Source organism: Vipera ursinii, assembly GCF_947247035.1.
Source record: "Vipera ursinii genome assembly, chromosome: 5".
NCBI classification, from domain to species: Eukaryota; Metazoa; Chordata; class Lepidosauria; order Squamata; family Viperidae; genus Vipera; species Vipera ursinii.
This window is the reverse complement of record NC_139518.1, coordinates 93,080,856-93,102,347: the sequence shown is the minus strand read 5'-3', so window position 1 is coordinate 93,102,347 and position 21,492 is coordinate 93,080,856. Positions and strand designations below refer to the sequence as shown.

Below are 21,492 nucleotides of genomic sequence, written 5' to 3'. Positions count from 1 at the left end.
ATTTCCAGCAAGGATGCTGGCTTATTGGAGCAGCCTTCCCTCACACAGCTCCCCTGCCACCCCCTCCTCCTCCTCCTCTCCAGAGATCTGCAGGGGAGACGGAGATCTGGAGGGCAAGGTGCAGCCTCCATACTGGCCAAGCCCTCCTCGATTAAACATACATTATGTATAAATTAAAACGCAGCCAAAAACGAAACAGAGTTAAATCAGTAATTACAGCTCTTCACATATTTTCTGGGAAAACCACCTTTATTGATGCTAGGAAGGAAAAGGAAACCTTATTAAGGAACTCTTTAACAGGAAGGGAATTGAAGACCCCAAAAGGTCTCGTTGTTTCTAATCTGCTTTCCCTTTGAGCCTTTAGTTCTCATAATTTTATTATTATGTATTTAAGAAGAAGATCAAAGGCCTCCATAGCTCAGGATACTCACCATAAATATCAAAACCCAGAAAAATTTAGTTAATCCGCAATACCACCCTATGAAGAATGAAGATAATCTTTGGGTCCTGAGAGCATGCAGGTGTCCAGTCAGAATATTAGTGGCACACCTGTCAGCAACTGGAAGCGCATAAGTCCATGTACTTCCCTTTATTGTCTCACATCTCAATCCATACATCCTTTAATTTTCAGACACATCTTTTTCTCATAAGCGCCTTTAAAAACCCACAAGGTATACTGTAATTAGCAGGAAAAATAAATGTAGTACTCCTGAATTCTTCCCACAAGGGGGAAAGGAAAGTTCACAGCCTGCAGGTTGCCAGCAAAGTCGTCAAAGAAGGTAGTCATTGCTGCTAAAGACAATAATAAATAACGAATCAATTTTGCAGGTCTCCTGTTACTACATCCTCTTACCTCCAGAATGTGGCCTTGGATTGCACAAGGGCCTAGGCCAGGGGTAGGCAACCTTGGCTCTTTTATGACTCGTGGACTTCAACTCCCAGAATTCCTGAGGCAGCCATGCTGAGGCGAAAGGGAGAGGTTTCCAAGCTGAGCCATGGTTTGCAGCCAGGTGTTCAGTACTGACCTTGCCAATGTGATTTTAATAGCCCATGGAAGGGATAGGAAAACCCGAGGAAAACTTTGCAAACAATAAACCATGGTGGACTCTGCTTGTTTTGCCCTGTTTTGATTCTCCTCCCCAGCATCAGCCCTTCGATTTTAGAACTGCATTGCCACAAAGACGGAGGCCTTCAACCTCCCGCCCCTTGCTTAGGGAGGGATTTGCATTTCGGCCAGGGTCAGGCCGTATGCCCGCAATCAAAGGAAAAACCTGAATCCAGCAGGCCAGAAGGCAGCCCAGCCACTGTGCCCCTCCGGTTCCTTCTCCTCGCCTCCTGGGCCCAGACAAAGTCGCTGCTCCTCACTACAGCTGGGGCGGGACTTGCAAGTACCTCCGTCCTACAAAGTGGCACTCTCCTGGCGCTCCTGCCCACTGCCATGCCGGCAGCCCCGCCTAAAGGCTACGTGCTCCAGGCTCGCCCTGCCAAAAAGGGGCAGTAGCCGAGGCTACATCAGATCTGCAGCTTATTAGCAGCGCTGAAAGGCTGTCCAACTCGACTCTGGAATTTCAGGGTTGGAAAGCGGAGGGGCAGTGCCGCGTTTGTAGGCATGGCAGCCCCTGCTGGAAAGCCCCCAGCTACCTCCTTCAGAGCCATCCTGATTCCAACAGGCCTGCTGGCCTAGATCCATCAGTTTTGTCCTGCAAAGCACAGCTCACCCGGCACTCTTGCCTGCCGCCATGCTGTCAGGCCCATTGGAATAGGACGGCTCCGAAGGAGGCACCCGTGGCGGTGGGGAAGCAGGAGGCTTTGCATCAGGTGCTTCCGGGCCTGCAAACGCGGCACTGCCCCTCTGCTTTCTAACCCTGAAATCTCAGAGTCAAGTTGCGCAGCCTTTCAGTGCCCCTGACAAGCTGCCACCTCCTTCCTTGGCTGGGCGAGGCTGGAGCCTGCGGCCTTTGGTCGGGGCTTCCAGCATGGCAGCGGGCGGAAGTGCCAGGTGAGCACTACTTTGCAAGAAGAAGTGGATGAAGGTACTTGCAAGTCCAGCCCTAGCTATGGTGAAGAGCAGTGACTGTGTCTGTGCCCGAGGGGGTGAGGAGAAGGAAATGGAGGGGCATGATGGCTGGGCTGCCTTTTGGCCCGCTGGATTCGGGATTTTCCTTTGCAGGTTGGCATGGGCCGGCCCCTTGCTGTCTCCAGGGTGGTCCTGCAGGTAAACATCCTGCAGGCATGTCTATCCCCTCCTCCTCCTTTTGTCTTTGGTGTAGCTGCAACTGACTCCTTTCCCCCAGGCAATGTGTGCAGCTTCCAGAAGTGCCAATAAGCTGGAGCCTGGCACAGATTCTGGGTGCTCAGCAGAGCACCGGCAACACCGCGGCTCCAGCTGGCTTTCCCACAGGCCTGTGCTACATTGCCACCCCTTCAGCTCATCCCCACGCTATTCTTTTACACTTTTTTAATAGGTGCTTTTCAACCCATTGTAAGCATACCACCTGCCAGGTGACGACGTACTACCAGTGGTATGCGTACCACTGGTTCAAAAGCCCTGTTCTAGTCTAACCCTCTGCTCAAGCCAGAGACCCTATACCATGTCAGATGAATGATTATCCAGTCTCTTCTTGTAAACATCCAGTGACGGAACAACCACAACTTCTGGGAGCTTCCTCAAAATGATTTGCTTTCTTGCTATTCTGGTGAAGCCAGGATTGTGAACAGATATTTGCTAAGATAAAGTAGACTAGGAATCAGTCTTCTGAATCTTTATCCATCTCTCTCTCCTCCCCCCCCTTCCCCACCCCCCACCCCGACCACAAAAAAGCTGCACTGCAGTTCATTTCTTGAACAGTGATGATTCCAGTATATTGGACACCTAATTTAAATAGCAGCTCAGAGAAACATCCCATGATGGATGAAGCCTCTCCCTAGCCTGGCTTCCTAATAATTCATTGGAGCCAAACCAGAGCAATTCATGAGTCTTCCAATGTCACTGAAGAAATGGGGGCATCTTCTAAGTTGCTTCACAAGCACTTCGAGACAGAACCTTTGAAGATGACTGATAGGTCAGGAGAAAGAGAGACAGAGAGAGAGAGAGACAGAGAGAGAGAGAGCTTTTGCCTTGTCTTTTATTGAATATGTGGAATAAATGAGAGCCTTAGCTGATCTTGTTCCTTGGAACACACATTTCATGAATAACAGGCATTCCTCACCAAGCTACCAAGGTGAAGAACTGAAGCTTCGATTCAGAGACTCATGATTGGGATAAGCTCGAAGAGGAAGAACCACCTGTCTGTTGGTCAGACCAACACAAGATTTTGCAATTAACAAGTTTTGAAGAGTCCGTGAACCATGTGTGATCTCCCCCTGCAGTAAAACCATGACGTAACTCTCTAGACTGTGTTGTGATTCAGGGTCAGCCTGTGGGTTCGGCAGTTGGGTCGGACGACTCAGAGGAGGAGGGGGGTGTTGAAGAGCTTGCTGAGGGGGTTGAAGATCTTGCTGATGAGAGCCCTCAGCCAGGCCCCTCCCACCTGGTCACGACGGAGACCCAGCTGTGTGAGCCTGACAGCGTGGATGAAGATGACCCACAGCTGGCCCTGTTCAAGGACGCCCGACGCAGGAGGCAGTCAATCAGGAGTAAACAGAGGAAGGCAATGGGGCACCTCGGGAGAAGGCAGAGAGAAGCCACGCCCTGAACTGTATAAAAGGGGAATGTGTGGGAGGGCTGGTTTGCTGAAGGCAACCGCTTGATTAGTTCCTGTTTCATAGCTCCTGTTTCATGGTTGGTGTCTTGTTTTGCTGTTTTATGTTAATAAATTTGGCAGGCTTAATTCCAGCCTCTTGCCGTTTGTAAAGGGGTTGTCCCTGCCTTTTCTGCAGGGCTGGTAGCAGGCTGGTACAGAACAGACTGGCACTTTGCTTCTCCAGACGTTTGGATATTGATACAACTGGGTATCTGACAGTATCTTCTTAGAAAAATTCAAATATACTTTCAGGGACAAAGTAAAGGTACAATTGTAAAGGAAAATGTTAAGCTCAAACCCCAAACTGGGAAAAGAAGGAATGGGAACAGTGGTCCAGTGATTCTTGTGGCATCTGATACTAGACTGGCTGTCATAATTATGGGATGTTGAGAGCCCTGAACCAGAGTCCCTGACCCCCATCTATCTACCAAGGCAAAGGTGTGTCTTCTAAGAGGCCACCAGATGATTGACAGTCGTAGAAATAGTAACTGCCAAGCAGAGTAATTCAGTAACACACTGAGCTTCCTAATCAAACATAGGACCAGTTGAGAGCTGGTGATGGTCTTGGTGTGGAGAACATATCCACAAAATCTTGAGATTATGTGAGAAAAGTAGAAGAGTGTTTTGTACAAGACATGTGAGTCTGTGTGGTTGTCTACTTAACCCAGGTACGAATTAGATCCTTTGACAGTTTGAGCCTCTGAATTTGTAGACAGAATCTAGTCAGCCATATCTGATCTTGCTAAGCAGAGTTGAACCTGGTTGCTATTTGCAAGGAAGATCGTCAGGAAATCCCAGTGCTGTAACCTAATTTAGAAGTCAAGAAAACTTTCTAAAAATATGGCAAACCATACTCGCATTGTGAGCAAGAAATAACAAGGACGTGTTAATGTTATCCCAAGGATGGGACAAGAAGGAGATTTTAGCAGGCAGACTCAGGAGTCTGTTCTTTACTTAATTTAAAGATTATAGTGAATATCTCTTAGTGATTAAGTCCATAACAACATCCATTTCCTCTGTAAATTTCCAAGTACAGGTTACTTTGTGTTAACAAAAGGTAACACCACTCATTATTGGCTGAACTACAATTTATGAGCTGGTGGAAAACTTTTCTTCCCTATTTTTCTGAGTAACCATTCTTTTAACTATTACAAAAAAGCTCACCAAAAACAATATGGCTTATTGTTTTCAATATCTCTGCTTTCTGTTCTATTACAGCCTTTTCTGTAGCAATTATCTGAAGGTCTCTTCCTCTCCGCTTGCAAGCACAGGTGTGCATTCAGACACACTTCACAGTGTTCCCTTTTATCACATCATAAAAGCCACTGGGTCTCTTAATTAGCATCGCCCAAATCCCGTGCAAATTAGCTAAAAAAAAACTCTCCCATCCCCCAGCACACGTTATTAGGCTTGACATTTCTTTTGGTGCTCACTTCTTTTGATTAATGCATCTGCATGAATTTGAAAATAAATAAATAAAAGTGTCATACAAAAGCTCTTCCTGATAGCTATTGATTTTTTTAAAAAAATAAAAATAAAAAATAAAACAAATCAAGACAGTGACAAAGAAAGAAGCAGGCTCAGAAAACTCACACATGTGTGCTGAATTGACCTGAAATTTGTTCAGGAGCCTCTCAACCCCATTAGCAGACGGGGAAGAACATCGCCTTTCCATTCAGGACAAAAAATAAAGTTTCTTTTCAGATCGAAGTTCTCCAAAAGGGTCAAATGTTAACTGTTGTTGCGGTTACTCTTTGTAATGTTGTATATTTGTTAAATTATTTTCATGTAATAAATGTGTGGGGTCGATGAACAATTTAAAGCTTTGTGAAGGGGTCAATAGATCAAGCTCAATTCAAGGCAATTTGTGGGTCCATCTAAACCTTGGACAAAATCAGAGCTCTGTTCTGGTTCCTTATCTTAATTTAACTGAGATTAACTCCTCCTTTTCTTTCTTTCTTTCTTTCTTTCTTTCTTTCTTTCTTTCTTTCTTTCTTTCTTTCTTTCTTTCTTTCTTTCTTTCTTTTGTATGTGATCCTTTTATTTTAAAAAGCAGCTCTTCTTTGTTCAAAGACTCTCTTCCGCAAAAGCCTCAGGCCTAAAACTGAACCCACTTGGATGAGCAGCAGTTTGAAACCAGGTTTCTTCAGCCCCATCCCCGATGCTTTGTTTGTTGTACCACACAAAAGACTGCAATGCTAAAGGCACACCCCAAGGACAAAGCCTTGTTGGAGACAGAGGGATTTATTTCTGAGTCAATAGTCAGGTTGTGAATGTTTCATTGCTTCCTCCTGTTGAACACTCATATCTGTTAATGTAAACCATGGCTGGAATCTCTAATACTTTCCAGGTTGAGTGAACTGACAAGTGGTTTATCCGAAAGAGAAGGATCCTGATAAGTACATTTCCCAACAGGAGTAAGTTTTCTCACCATCCTGTCTTCCCCTGAAGAAGGTGTCTCTTGGGAATCCTAAACCAAACCTGTTCAAGGACCCTTGTTTCTCCCTGGATCTGTGGCCTGGTGTGTTTCTCCCGAGACAATTGATTAATCAGAACAATTAATCAGTGGAACAATTTGCCTCCTGAAGTTGTGGGTGCTCCAACACTGTAGGTTTTAAGAAGAGATTGGACAACCATTTGTCTGAAATGGTATAGGGTTTTCTGTTTGTTCCAACTCTACTATTCTGTTAGTCTGTTGTGATTCTGAGGGTTGGCCAAAGCCACCAGCCCAAAAATAGCACAAATTATGTATATTTAGACCCAGGAAAAAATGTTCCTCTTTCTTGGAACTTTCCATCTGTTGATCTGGGTTGGGTGACACAAGGCTATAAATGAGAGGAAGCCAAACGGAGGGAGATATCAGCATGAAGCAGAACTAACTCATCTTTTAGATCAGCTGTTTAAGATTCAGCTCTTTCTGGAGTGTCAGCATTTCTATTCAAAACAATCTCCCTGGATAAGCCCAACAAGCCCATGCATTTAAATGATTTAAGAGTGGTATATCAATGATCCCATAAAAGGAGAAATATATAGATAGTCATAATCCTCACTCACACAATACATCAAAAATATATGAAAAGCCCATTTTATTTTCCAAACTGCTGGTGCAGACAGGCACAAGATGTCACTGAATGAATTTTGGAACTCTAGTGGGATAATAAAACCATTCCTATGAACATAGCTGGAAGAGCTTGCTGCAATTTATCTGAATTGCTGGACCTGACCAAAATAAAACCTTTATTCCTACTGTCTTTGACTGGTAGAAACCAAGAGGATGTAATTAGATCAGGCACTGCTTGGGGCTGAAACAAAGCAGTTTTAGTGTAGGCTAAATGATACAAAGCACAACCCACTCTCAGTATGAAAAAGCAATAACCCAGTTATCCATGGGGTAGAGGGAAAAAATCCAGATTTTATAGAAGAAGAGCACTTTTTTTGGGATCAGCAAAAATGGAACAAAAATAAGTACATGAGCTTTTGAGTTTTCAAGACTGTTCCACCAAATATAACTCCCTTTTTACAACCCTGGAATCCCTTAATTTGGGGAAGAGTCGGAGCGATTGGATGGAGCTAAGTGTTTACTGGCCGGATGTCCTTCCTGATGCCATGGAATGCTACCAAAAAGGGTAATTTAATAAATGCAGTATTTTCACTGCATAGAAATATCTATTGAATGGGGAGAGAATGGTTACTTAACTTGCTGTTTTTCCCGATTGTTTTTCTCCTCCTGAGGCCTTGATGCAATACTGGGAAAAGTGAGGAGAGAGTAAACATTCAACTGGGATCAGAAGACATGTTCTTAATTTTGTGATATGGTCTTGAATACACTCAAACAATGTTGGCCATGGAACTCACAAGAAGGTAGTCATGATGAAGGTGGCCAGCACAAAACACCCCTCCACCAGAAGGCCAATTGGAGGAGTTGGTTCTCATCCTTTGCCCCTTGACCCCATATCCTTGGACCTGTCAGCCGGGCACCCTTCAGTACAAGACTCTTCTCCACAACTGTCTTCATTTTTGTTTCTGAACCTGTTGTGCTTATCTGTCACCAAGAAGCTTTTTTATAAAGAGGTTGCTAGAGGCCTGGCAGAGGCACGCGGTGGCTCAGTGGGTTAGGATGCTGAGCTTGTCGATCAGAAGGTCGGCAGTTTGGCGGGTTGAATCCCGAGTGCCGTGTAACAGAGTGAGCGCCTCTTACTCATCCCAGCTTCTGCTAACCTAGCAGTTCGAAAGCACATAAAAATGCAAGTAGAAAAAGAGGGACCACTAAGGTGGGAAGGTTCCGTGCGCCTTTGGCGTCTAGTCATGCCGGCCACATGACCACGGAGACGTCCTTGGACAAGCGCTGGCTCTTCAGCTTTGAAACGGAGATGAGCACCGGCCCCTAGAGTCGGAAACGACTAGCACACATGTGCGGGGGAACCTTTACCTTTACCTTTAGAGGCCTGGCGCTTCACTTTTGAACATGACAGCTTCCTGTTTCTTTATTATTACTTTTTTAAAAATAAAAATAAAAATGCCGTCAGAACTCAGAGAACTTGAGAAGCATCTCTGAGGCTGTTTGCAAATACAATGATGTCTGACTTAAGGGATAAAGAGCTTTTGAAAGAGTTGTCTGGTCTGATGGAATTACCAACTCTTCAAAGAATTGTTTCTTTCAGCCTCTTGGCTGACCCCTGAATTGTTCTCTCCAAGGAAGCTTTGAACATGGGGTGGGCACCTTTCCTGCCTGAAGGAAGTCAACCTCTCTTGTCTGTCGCCTGAACTATCTCTAATAGGAATTGTTATCTGTGGAAACCCAGACAGTTCAATAGTCCAGGCACATTTTCTTCAAACATTTTTAATGTTCCTTCCAAACAGAGATACAGTTACTCTTGAAATCATCAGACCTGTTGAGGTGCACCAAAGCAAATTATGGGGCAAGTGAACACCAAGAAGGAAGGCATCTATCTGGTTCGCCGCTGGTGCTCATGAAATTACCATAGGAGACAAAAGCCTCAGTGAGCAAACTAATCAACGCACAAATGTTCACCTTTCTTATTTTTAGCTAAAAATGTCGTTCAAATTCTTTTAACAAAAGGATATAGCAACTTCTAATGCCGGGAAGTTTTCAATGTCATCTACTGGAGAGAAAGATCTATGTCTGACTAGCTATCCTATTCACAGGATTGTGATGGAATATAGTCCAGATTCCCAGGATGTGGAAGCTGGGGTGCATTCCAGAGAAGCAAGAGACAACTTGGTTAAGATAGTTTGTGTGAGAGAAAGAGCATGAAGACGGTTCTTCCTTAATAGTTCCCAGAGTACTATAGGCTTTACGTGGCTGGTAGTCTCCTTTAGTTTGGCAAAATTCTTTTTATGGGTGAGGAACATAAGGAAGCTTTCTGGAAGAGTCACAACGTGTCTTTGTTGGGTTTTGGAACCCGTCAATACTCAACCCAAGAAATAGAAATTGGTCAAGGCTAAGCCTCCATTCCTGTGCATGCATTACCTCAAGGACTTCCTTGGACTTAGCATGGGAAAGCTGAGGGCCAATTTGCATGTTGGTGGGATGACTTTCACAGTTTTTTAGGAGTCCAATTGATACTTTAAGCTCTGCAAGAATGGATGGACAGCACAAGATGCTATGGGGGCTCCAAATGAGAGAGGGGGGAGAGGGAGAGAGAGAGAGATCTAAGAAACAAAATTCAGCATATAAGCAAAATGGTGTGGAAATTAGATCCTAATTAGAGAGAGATCTAAAAGAAATCACCCTTAGTTTTCAATGAAATTGAACACAGAGACAACTTAGGCATGGTTGCTAAATTGATCCAAATTGAAGCAGATAACCAATCTTGCTGTTCCTACTAGGTTCTTTAACCATTTTTACAGCTCAGCAGAGAAAAGCGCACCGCAGCTGTGTCCTGCTTTGCAAAAAAATGCACACCCCACATACACCTAACTACTCTCATGAAAGGTACAACATCAAAGTAAAAAATGTCTTTGTAAATTCCATAGAATATATTCCCCTCTCTCTCTCTCTCTCTCCTCTCTCTCTCTCTCTCTCTCCTCTCTCTCTCTCTCTCTCTCTCTCTCTCTCTCTCTCTCTCTCTCTCTCTCTCTCTCTCTCTCTCTCTCTCTCTCTCTCTCTCTCTGAATTGTCACCCCCACTGGTTGGATTATTGATTTATGATTTTGGTTAATATCCTTTTCCAAACCCAGAGTCCAACTTCCTTACAAAGGACAACATAATGCTACAATCTAGACAATCCAGAACAAGAAGGCCTTGACATGACACTGGTTTTGCTAAATTTGAAGTTTTCATATCATTTTATGGTGTTTGCAAACTGCCCAGCGTCACCTAGGAAAGATGGGAGGTACAGAAATTTGAGAAATATATAAAATAAAACAAACATGCCTTCGGGTGAGCCACTGATAGGGAAGTGGGATAATTTTGCACCCGCTACAGGATTATTCCCACATAGAACCTTTCACTTCACTTTCCCCTGGAAAAAATATGACTAGAAATCACAATCACTTGTATTTTAGAGCAGGGTCCCCAAATTTGGCAACTTGTGGACTTCGGCTCCCAGAATTTCCCAGCAGCTGTCTGGGGAATTCTGGGAGTTGAAATCCACAAGTCTTAAAAGTTGCCAAGTTTTAGAGATCCCTGCTTTAGAGGGAAAAAAGTCCTGAAATTGAAGTATGTGGTAAAGGAGAATTCTTGTGGTTTGTACATTGGTGAATCTTCAGATTTACAAATCAAATCTAAAATTCTCCCCATGACCACCACCTCCAGTGGCATGGGAGACTCCACCCACTTGGAATCCAGTTTCTGTAATCTGCATAGCCCCTCCTCCTTGTCTATCAAGTCCCGCCTCCAGTGTCACTCCTTCTGGGCATTCCAAGGAATGACAGAATCTGAATACAGATGCCATGTGTTAAAAAAAAATTACAAGCTTCAGATGGTTGCAAAAGACCAATCTAGGAGATTTTTCTCTGCTTTAAGTCCCACTATATGCCTGTTGGAGCCTTTTGAAGCTTTGCCGTCCCTTTCAAAGGCTTGCTATACTAATGGCTTCAATTTTCTTTGTGATGTTGCCTCTGAGAATGAGATTGTCAGTACAATTAAAATATAAAGAAGGGAAGGAGTCTTGCTTTTTGTGGTAATTCCAGGGGTGGACTGGCAAGCAATTACACAGGCTTTGCAAATAAGATATCAAAGGGAGAGACACATCAAATGGTTTGTCTCTTCGTATCCTGGTTTGAACTCATTCATCTTTCTGGAAGCCACCTCAACACAAATGAAGCTAGGAGGGCCTTTGATCACAGGTGAAAGAAAAACAACCTTCTCTACAATTCAGGCTTGAAAAAAATCCTGCCTGCAATCCCTTACTGAGGACACGGGGGGGGGGGGAACAATGCGTAATGAGGAACTATTTTTCATGCAAATGCACTTTTGTTTCCGAAGAACCAAAGCAAAAGCAAAATTCAAAGGAGGACCTGATACACAATTTTGAAGGCCCAGCATGTGAAGCGCTGGAACTGATCCCCTTTGTCAGGTATGGAAGCCTCCATGTCTTGAGGGAAATGTTGCTTCAATAAATAACACAAAAGGTAAGCAGTCAAGACTACTTCCTGGTGAAGAGCATTTGGATCAACCAAAAGCCCGTAGAAATGTCCACAAAACTGTAGCGTGAAGAATTTAGGAAAGAGAATTCTGGTTCCAGTCTTTACTGTTTCATCCAAGTATCCCTAACCCAAACCTGTTCCTCTTTTATCATCATGGGACACTTACAGTCTCAAGACAAATATAGTTTCCCCACCACATTTAATAAACAGATCAGATGACAGCAACCCAAATGAAAAGTCAGATTTTTTTAGATAAGACTAATAGGCTTAAACATAATTGTGTGGGGCTGGTGTCAGTAAGCCTATAGTCTAGATAATATTGACTACATGAAGAAGGACACACACACACACACACACACACACACACAGAGAGAGAGAGAGAGAAAGAGAGAGAGAGAGAGAGAGAGAGAGAGATTTTATCTTTATAACAAATCTGTGAACTTCTTGATGGAGAAGAAATTTGAAGTTGCAGCTCCTCCTCTCTTTTCTCTCTCTCTCTAAAAGAGATTTTTAAAAAAAAGAAGAGAGAGAGAGAGAGATTCCATATGACTGTTGCTCTTGCTACTCAATCTGAGACAAAGATTGAGTTGTCCAGAGTATTGGAGATGACCTCTCCTAACTGGCACCAGAGTCTGCTAATGAAAATACCATTTTGATAAGATGAATTGGGACAAGTTTTGATCTGAAAAAAATTGTGTCCATTTGACCTTGTTCTGTCTAAATATAGACATGTACAAACGAATCACATCACTGACTTGCTTTTGTTGTTGGACTCAACATTTTGACTTCTGCAAGAATGTCTTTTTCTGATTTACCAGTTGATTCTTTTAAAATCCTATTTTGCTAGTTCAGGTTCACAATAAATTTAAACCACTTCAAGAATTGCTGGGGACATCACCAATCCAAAATATACCAAGCGCTGTTGAAAAAAGAGATTAGGTTGTCCTGAAAGACCATGGGTCAATTTTTTAAAAGATTCTACAAAGAGTGTGTGAAAATAGTGTAAAGGATTGCATAAACTCTTCTGATTATTTACTACAATCTATACTATTACAGATTAGTATATTAATCTATTATTTACTACAATTACTATTATTTACTATTTGGGATACAGGTTTATTGAACTGGAATTCTCCATATATTTTGGGTATGTCATGATCAGAGCAAAAACTGTTATTTAATTGTAAGTTCCCTGTTAACAATTATTTGTGGTTCCTGAGATGTATAAATTCACCTTACCCATTTAATAAAATTATCTCTAAATTTCATAACTCTAAACCAGACATGTCAAACACAAGGCCCGGGGGCCGGATCCGGCCCGCGAAGTGGTTTCATGTGGCCCGCGAAGCCATCCTGGAAACAGTGAGGGAACGGCCCCCACTGCCTTGGCCCTGGCCCAGAGACCCTCCTTCTGCCAGAGACCCTCAGATCTGTCCCACTCCTGCTCAGGCACCCTTGATAGGCACCCTTGATGCGAACGATGTAGAGCTGGCCATGCGCACCCAGTAGGCCATACGTACTCTAGCCACGCCCACCCAGTAGGCCACGCCCACCCTGGCCATACCCACCTGGCCCCCTGAGGGCAACCGCAATGCTGATGCGGCCCTCAATGAAATTGAGTTTGACACCCCTGCTCTAAACAAAAAAAAAGAATTCAAATTGTCAAAGATCTTCCCTGCATTTAAGAATATCAATGCAACTTGTTTTTCATTATGTTGCTCCAAGAATTCCAGAATATTCAAAACATTTCTAATATAAGCCTGTAGTTGTCTTTTTTAAATAAAAATCCACATTGATCTTCATGAATAGAATCTTGTAAAATTATTTCCAACCTTTCAGCCAAAACTGTGGTAAACGTCTTGTAATCATTGTTCAGTAAAGATATTGGCTGATAGTTTTTGTCAAAATCAAGTCTTGTCCTTAAACTAGCCTCTTTCCAGCAATCAGGAATTTTTCCGTTCTGTAAAATTATATTCAGAGTTTGCTGTAAAGATTGTAAAAGTTAATCTTCAAAACATTTACAGTAAGAGTCCATCAGCACATCTGGATCAGGTACCTTTCCTGTTTTAGTCTTTTTATTGTTATTGGTACAATTCAAATTTTGCCTCTGATTCTCAGTAATCTTTGAGAAACTCTGTTTATATAAATATTCCTCCACCTTCAGCACCAAACATGGAATACTCTTCAGTGTCCGCTGTGTTATAGCATTTGTTCAGCTTCACATGCCACTGTCACTCTCTTTCATGTCTTCTCCAGTTCTTTTTCTCAATAATAATAATAATCTCATTTTTTGCACAGTATTCAACCTAAATCTTTGTTGTTTGAAAGTAAAAATCACCCCCTCCAACTTGTTTCATCTAAATAGAATTCTCTTCTATTTCGTAAGGATTGTACTAAGTAGTACTTGAAGTAAGTTTGTAAAAGAAAAAAGTATTTTTCTCTGGTGTAATACTCAAATTAAAATTTCCTGAAGTACAATTCCATCTGTATGTGGTTCTCTGAGAGTATTATCTCTTAGAATATTACACAGAAAGGAAGGATTTGTCTCATGAGCCTAGAGAAATAGGAAAAAAGCTTGTAAATGCCCCCAAAATCCCATCTGCCCTTGTATCAACTGACCACGCTCGCTTTCATTTTTGCTGTGAAAATCAAGAATTTAAACAAGTGAATAAAAATTGTTTTACATCATAGACCCAGACAATAGTCCCTTCTTTGGGGGTCAACAGAAAGAATCATGGTCAATTTCATGGTCCTTTTCATTTTTTTCTGATTGTTTAAGGTAATTCTAGCAGAACCTCAGAAGCCACCATCCCTCAGCTGAATTCTTCAAAGTTCAAAGAGCAAGATGTGTGGAAGCAGAGAAAAGAAGCCACATTGGAGAAGAAAGAATGAGATGAAAGAGAAATTAGATGAACTCCGTTTGGGAAATGATTGTCTTCTGAGAGAACTTCCATAAATATATTGATGCATAATGAGCAGCTGAGGAAAAACAAGGAATTGGATAAATAGGGAGCATTTAAAAAGTTAAATGTTAAAGAGCTCAGCCTGCAGCTGGTATCCAAGGAAATGCGAGTGATATTTCTAATGGGAAAGTCTCAGCAGATTAACTGTAATTAAAAGTGAGTTAAGTCCCCTTTTCTTTCATCCAGTGAAATGCTGAATTTTTACTGATGATCACATGCCTTCAGTAGGTGGTGGTTCAATCACCAATTCCATTACTTCTTTTCATGAATTAATACATTAAACATTCTACTTCAGGTGACTTGAATAGCAAAGGCTCACAATAAGGAAAATGACTGCAATGGAGCTCAGGATTGGAAGAGTAAAAAGTGAGGTCAACCATACTGTTTCCATTATAAGCCATCTGCATTAAAATTTAAAGGTTTTTTTTTATCTTCTTATTTTTTTTGTATTAGTAGAAGTTCTTAATAAGCCTGCCACCTCAGAAACATAAAGTTTGATTGATACAGTCTTCAAAGTGGAAATACAGCCAAGCAAAATATTTGGAGGAATCTCATCTATCGGCCAACCTTGAATATGATATTCATATGAGTAGTTTTAGGCCAAAGATTGTCAATGCAGTACAGAACAGCAGAACCTGGGAATCATTTGTGTTGTGTTGTGTAAGCTGGACAAAGCTATTTGGAGCTGTGTGACTGCTTTATGTAGCCAAGTATGTGTGCCAAAGATAATTCCGATCAATCAATCAAAAGCCAAACAGTAGATTTGCCTCCTATAACTTCATCAATTAAGCTGCTGAAAAGACACCAGTGCCACTAATCCATCTATCCGTCTGTCTGTCTGTCTGTCTATCATCATGTCATCTATCCAGTGCTTTTTTTTGTTTTTTAAAAAAAGGTCCCAGAACTCACACATGTCATACAACCTGCCTTGCCTACCCTACAAGGTTCCATTCAAAAAAGGTACTGGAACTCCATTCTGGGTGTTCTATGACAAAAAAGCCCTGTATCTATCTATCTATCTATCTATCTATCTATCTATCTATCTATCTATCTATCTATCTATCTACAGTATCTATCTATCTATCATCCATCCATCCATCCATCCAATGTATATTGTTGCTCATTTCAACCAGTGACTCTGAGGGGCAAAGAGAATTAAAATTCTGGGTGTTCTATGACAAAAAACCATCTATCTATCTATCTATCTATCTATCTATCTATCTATCTATCTATCTATCTATCTATCTATCTATCTATCATCTTCTTATGGTGTTCAAGGGTTAAAAAAGGATGCCCAAAATAAGCATCTTTGACATTTGTTGTTTGATTTACAAGGTCTGCAATGTCATCACATCCTCAGATTAAAAATAAAAGCGGGGGGGGGGGAGAATCTCTGTGGTTTTATTGGAAATGGCTGCAAGCACTCTCAGCCAGATCATTATGGCATATTAACATGCCCAGATGTGATATACTCACATTTATGCTCAGGCAGGAAAAGATTTTGCTGAGTTTCACCTCTTTTTCAAATCACCATGCAAATCATATTGTTCTCCTATGCAAAGAAATGTTTTTGTTTTTACATTTGGATAGTACATCTCTCCCACCGTGGAAGTCTGTGAAAGGAAAGAGAGTTGTGTCTTTGTGGTCAAAGATCTGACACCTGAAGGTACTTTGAGATGGTAATTGTGCCCTTTTCCCATATCCTTTTCGCCCATCTAAGGTGTGCAGTTCTGGATTTATTAAATAGAAGAGTATATGCCTTTAATCTTAGATGCCTGGTCTCCCTTGAGGAGAAGAGACCTGTCTTCACCGCGACCATAATAGAAATGACATCAGTCTGCTTATGGGCATTAGATTAACCCCCACATATGGGGCTGTTTGGCAGGAACCTGGTAACTTCCTTGCGGCTAAGACTCCCAGCTGATTTGTGGGACAGCCCAAAGGCAGCAATGCCAGTAAAATTATGCAACATGTTTATTTTCTTTCCAGGAATTTAGCAATGTTGTTATCTGTGAGACACCCATTTTAGGATTACTGCTAGAAATGTGATCTGGTTCGTGCCACCCTATAAAAGGAAAGGGGACCGTACCTTTTCCATTCCTTGGGTGCACATTTGAAGCTTTGCATCAAACTGGCTGGCTGATCGGTGAGCCCACTGGTTTCCCTTGATCTCCCAAGGTGCAAAGGCCATTAAGATTTCAGGAGAAAAGATCAAAGGATCCTTATCTCTTACCGGCAGCCAAGCAATGCCCTTGAGAAAGAAAGAAGAGATACTGAACAAGACCCCCGTGGATTGCTGCAAGGCAAGATTTTCATTTTCCCCCCATCAGCTCCATATACTTTTATGACATGTAACAGATGGATTATATATTTTTGCAATGAGACATACACACAAAGAAAACTCCTGTAGGGAAATAAAAACTGTGCAAAGGTGTGCATTTTTTAAAAAAAAGTCCTGTATGACTGCAACAATCTTAAAATAATTTCTTTAATACATGCCTACGGCATAAAAGGTAAAGGTAAAGGTTCCCCCGCACATGCGTGCTAGTCGTTTCCGACTCTAGGGGCCGGTGCTCATCTCCGTTTCAAAGCCGAAGAGCCAGCGCTTGTCCGACGACGTCTCCGTGGTCATGTGGCCGGCATGACTAGACGCCAAAGGCGCACGGAACGCTGTTACCTTCCCACCGGAGTGGTCCCTATTTTTTTACTTGCATTTTTACGTGCTTTCGAACTGCTAGGTTGGCAGAAGCTGGGATGAGTAACAGGCGCTCACTCTGTTACACGGCACTCGGGATTCGACCCGCCAAACTGCCAACCTTCTGATCGACAAGCTCAGCATCCTAACCCACTGAGCCTACGGCATACTTTTATCTAAACAGATCATCCTTATTCAGTCCAGATTTATTTCAGGCATATATCAGTCCAAAGAGGGTCTCTTTGACATCTGTAAGAGCAGCAGCTAAGACTAAGGTAAAATTGTTCCTGAAATGACCATTAGTGTTGCATTTTTGAATCTAAGTTAATTTGAGCTTCTTTTTACTTTGGGCCTCTTATGAATTTTAAAAGCGTACCACCTCATCTTCAGTTGATGGCAATACTGGATTGTGCTTCATTAGAGTCCCTTTGCACTGGGACAAGGCTGGGAAACATGGAAGGAATCATCAAGCAAAATTTACTAACAATTCTAATTTTCTAGCATATATAGTAGTGGCCAAAATTGTGGAAACCTTTTGGGAAAAGTGTACAGTAGAAATGCCACCTTTGGTTAAGTTTCCACCAATTTTTCTTCTAATTTCTTTATAACTGTAGCCTTGTTCACTTGGTGGAGCAGTGGGCTAATGCCTCCTTAAGTAACACCAGCTGCCTGCAATTAGTGCAGGTTCGAGTCCAACCAGGCTCAAGGTTGACTCAGCCTTCCATCCTTCCGAGGTAGGTAAAATGAGGACCCAGATTGTTGGGGGCAATTAAGCTGACTTTGTAATAATGCCGCTTGGGGTGTGTGTGAAAGCCCTAATAAGCAGGCATATACATAGAATGAAGGTTACTGCTAAGCTTGTAAGCCGCCCTGAGTCTTCGGAGAAGGGCGGGATATAAATGGAATTAAAATAAATAAAAAATAAATAATGCTATTTTACATCACTTTCTGGGTGACCAGTCAGCTCTTTGCACCATTACTTTAATTTTATTGCATTTTACAAACTCTCTAAATCAGGGGTGCCAAACTGCCGGCCCGCAGGCCGGACGCGACACAACAAAACTGCGGCCACCCGATTGCCGGCAATGGAGAAAAAGCTCCGATACGTTGTGCGACATCACATGATGTCGCGAGTTTGACACCCCTGCTCTAAATGAAAGAACACAAAAAAAAACCCCAACCATTTTCATAGCGATCACATAACACACTGACAAATGTCCTCCTCTCAGCTTCAATACATGACATCAATAATCAAATCCTGCTGGGATCTGATTGGCTCATTGCCAAAACAAGATGATGCCTGATTGGCCCTCTAAACACTCATGCTCATTGGCTACAATCGGACGAAGGAAAGCTACCTGATATCAACCTAAGCAAGCTGTGTTTCCTTTTTCTGGCTATTTGGCTATGACTTTTGATGGAATACTGTACAGATAATTGAACAAACTATGTTGCATTACATTCTTGATTAAATTATCTTTCCATTGATATATAATTTTATGTTACTACTCCAAAAAATAAAAGTGGTGTCATTAGCCATCAGACCTCAAAAATACACTTTTCCCAAAAGGTTTCCACTATTGGTTGCCTCTAGGGCGGCAATAGGTTGCTTTAAACCTATTGGCCGCCGCCTAGAGGCCAGGGTATAAATTGCTGCATTCACAGCCCTGTTTCTCAGTTCAGATCCTGCAAGCAATAAACAATGATCTTTGCTGAACTCACTCACCTCACCTCGTCATTGAAGCAACGAACCCAGTACATAACAAGAAGCAACCTGGAACTAGGGAGAAATTTCTTAACAGTAATTTCTTAACAACCAATGGGACAGCTTGCCTTCAGAAGTTGTGGATGCTCCATCACTGAAGGCTTTCGAAAAGAGACTGGACAACCATTTATCTGAAATGGTGTAAGATTTTCTGCTGAGTAGGGGGTTGCACTAGAAGACCTTCAAAGTCCCTTCCAGCCCTATTATTCTATATTCTAAGGTTGTATGGCTCTTCATCCATGTTCAGTTCAAGACTCAATATTTGCAGATGGCATTGGTATAAGGTTGATTTTTAGTTTTATGAAGTGGATCTCTAAATAACATAAGACTTGGTAAATGAATGGAGTCTTCCTGCCAGTGATTTCTCTCTGCCTATAATAATATATTTTTTACATAGGATTTGTGGCATGCGTCTAAATCATCATATCAGGCATCTCTTCTGATAGATATATAACTGCCTGCCTACCTCCCAAAATCCTCCTTGGTGCAAAGGTCTGGGACCACATGAAAATGAGCAGGGTATTACAGGATGTTTTTAGAGCTCCGGGGAAATAATCGAATGTGATTATGTAAAATTGAAAAGATAGCTTGTGAGTATGTAAAATTGAAAAGATAGATTGTCATCTTAGGGGAATAGCACTCATCTATAATCATCACAAATAATTTCCCACTTATTGTCTCTCCTCTCTCAGCTACTGTGGTGGCTGTGCTGAGGTCACAAGCAGTGACCTTTGTGTGTGTGTGTGTGTGTGTGTGTGTACGCTTCAGAATTAGAGTTATCTCATTCATTCAAAGAGAATGGTAGACAATGTCCCAGCCTGTATCGGCCCTCCTAGGTCAACTAGACAGAAAACACAACTGGATGAGCTAATGTACGTGATTGTAAGGCTAACTAACAGACTCTTGCAAGTTTGAAGGGACAAACTCCCCACTGTCACTTTTAGCCACCTGATCAATTAGGGCAGGTCCTTCCTAAGTTTCTTCTCTAACTGTTAATCCATTGGGGTTCCCCCTTCCTTTGTCTAGGCAGCATCTCTTCCTTTTATTCCCCAAGGTCATCCACACATCTCGATGCATCCTGTAATGCCCAATTTCTGTCAGGTGTAAGAAATCAGGAACCAAGGTCATTCAAATGAGTACACATTCATTGCGTGCTAGGTATAAAAAAACAAGAATCTGAACTATTAATGGTCCAGGCCAATTGGCGGTAGATAAGAATCAACAGAATTCAAGGAGAGCTGGACTTAATATTTCTTGTGGGCATGAAGGGACTGCAAATTGATAGCACACCCGGCCCCTCCCTTGGGCTCAGCCTGGTCATCTCCTAAATTCCCTTACTTGGGAACTTCCGGACGTGTGGGCTTCAGCTCTGGAAATCCCTCCCCCAGCATGGCCATTGATGAGGCTTCTGGAAGTTGCCATCTGCACGTCTGGAAACTCCATCCTACATGTTCAGAAATAACCTATTCATGGCTGCTAAGCAAAATTTGGCTACTGAACGTGCAACATTGAGTCATCTCAGTAGAGGAAGGTGGGTTGTGGGTCCTTATAGAAAAATAGTAAGACATGGCCTACAGCAGTGATGGCGAAACCTTTAGAGGCCGACTGCCCAAACTGCAACCCAAAACCCACTTATGTATTGGGTGCCGGGTGGGCATGGCCCATTGGGTGGGTGTGGCCCATTGGTGGGCATGGCTACGGTGGTAACGGCAGACTGGGTGGGACTAAAAAGTTCAATCAATCAATTCCAAGTTTGCAAGATCATATTTTTCCCCGCGAGAAGTTGAAATTGATTGCTTGAACCTTTTTTTTTGCACACGGCAGTGGAGGCCTAAAGCAAAAAGGTTTTATAAAACCCAGCTGAAGGCCTAGGAGTGGGGTGACAGCACGCATGCCCACAAAGAGAGCTCTGGGTGCCACCTGTGGCATGCGTGCCATAGGTTCGCCACCACGGGCCTACAAGCTGGGTTGCAGGAGAACTCTGAGGGCAAAAACATTCAGCTGATAGCATGACGGTCTTCCATCACCAAGCTCCCTTCAGAGCAACCACTCTCTATCCAGAACCTTTGTTTCACAACTTTTGGACTTTTGATGTATCAGGAGATGAACTTGACTGGCAGAGACATTACTTTTCACCATTATCCTGCATCCCAAGGCAAAGGGATAAATGTGTACTTACAAAAATGCAGCTATCTTGATTGCTCAGCATCTCCTTGTGGTGGCTTTCTGGTTGCCAGCTGAGGAGCAGGAGAGAAAATAGAATTGATAATTATATTCTCAGCTACGCTCCACAAATACTAATTTATGCACACAGAGATGAAAGTTTTCCCTTAGATATTGTTGGATTTCCAGGTCTTCTGATTCAGGCTTTTACTGGTTCTTCTGGCCAACCTCCCCCTGATGTGTTGGGGAGGCTCTGAGGCTGGCAGGTTTTCAGAGAAACCCCCCAAATGGAGAGTCCTCTTAGGAGGAGCAATTATGTACACCCTTTTAACAGGAAGCAGCAAAATAATTATATGAATAATTGTATTCCCACTTTTAAGCAGTCACACAATAAAACTTAATTAAACATTCTCTATCCTTCACTAGTCTTACATAAACAGCAGAAGGTAATAGGTGTGGAAAGGGAACACAAGGGAATCTGATATTTCAAAAAGTTTGTGTGCTTTTTTTTATTATTATTGTGGCTTCAGTTTTTAATTTGACCTGAGAACT

General features: G+C 42.4%; 1 protein-coding gene across 1 annotated transcript; it reads right to left on the bottom strand.

Moving 5' to 3' along the window:
• Positions 1-12,930: 12,930 nt before the first annotated feature.
• On the bottom strand, positions 12,931-20,963 carry LOC310641802 (uncharacterized protein). The gene is made up of 5 exons (XM_083365063.1): positions 20,957-20,963; positions 20,116-20,221; positions 16,407-16,568; positions 15,794-15,930; positions 12,931-14,333 (listed from the first exon to the last, which is right to left on the bottom strand). The coding sequence occupies exons 2-4, from the start codon at positions 20,218-20,220 to the stop codon at positions 15,829-15,831; spliced, it is 369 nt and encodes a 122-aa protein (XP_083221189.1). The 5' UTR covers position 20,221; positions 20,957-20,963; the 3' UTR covers positions 12,931-14,333; positions 15,794-15,828.
• Between the last annotated feature and the right edge of the window lie 529 nt (positions 20,964-21,492).

Bases quoted from the DNA above. Each gene is read 5' to 3' on its own strand.
- LOC310641802 (XM_083365063.1), bottom strand. From the start codon at position 20,220: ATGGAGTTTCCAGACGTGCAGATGGCAACTTCCAGAAGCCTCATCAAT. The intron at 16,569-20,115 runs GTAAGGGAATTT...TTCTTTCTCAAG, and splicing joins ACACGTCCGGAAGTTCCCAA to GGCATTGCTTGGCTGCCGGT. The intron at 15,931-16,406 runs GTACGGTCCCCT...TTCCTTTCACAG, and splicing joins GCACCCAAGGAATGGAAAAG to ACTTCCACGGTGGGAGAGAT.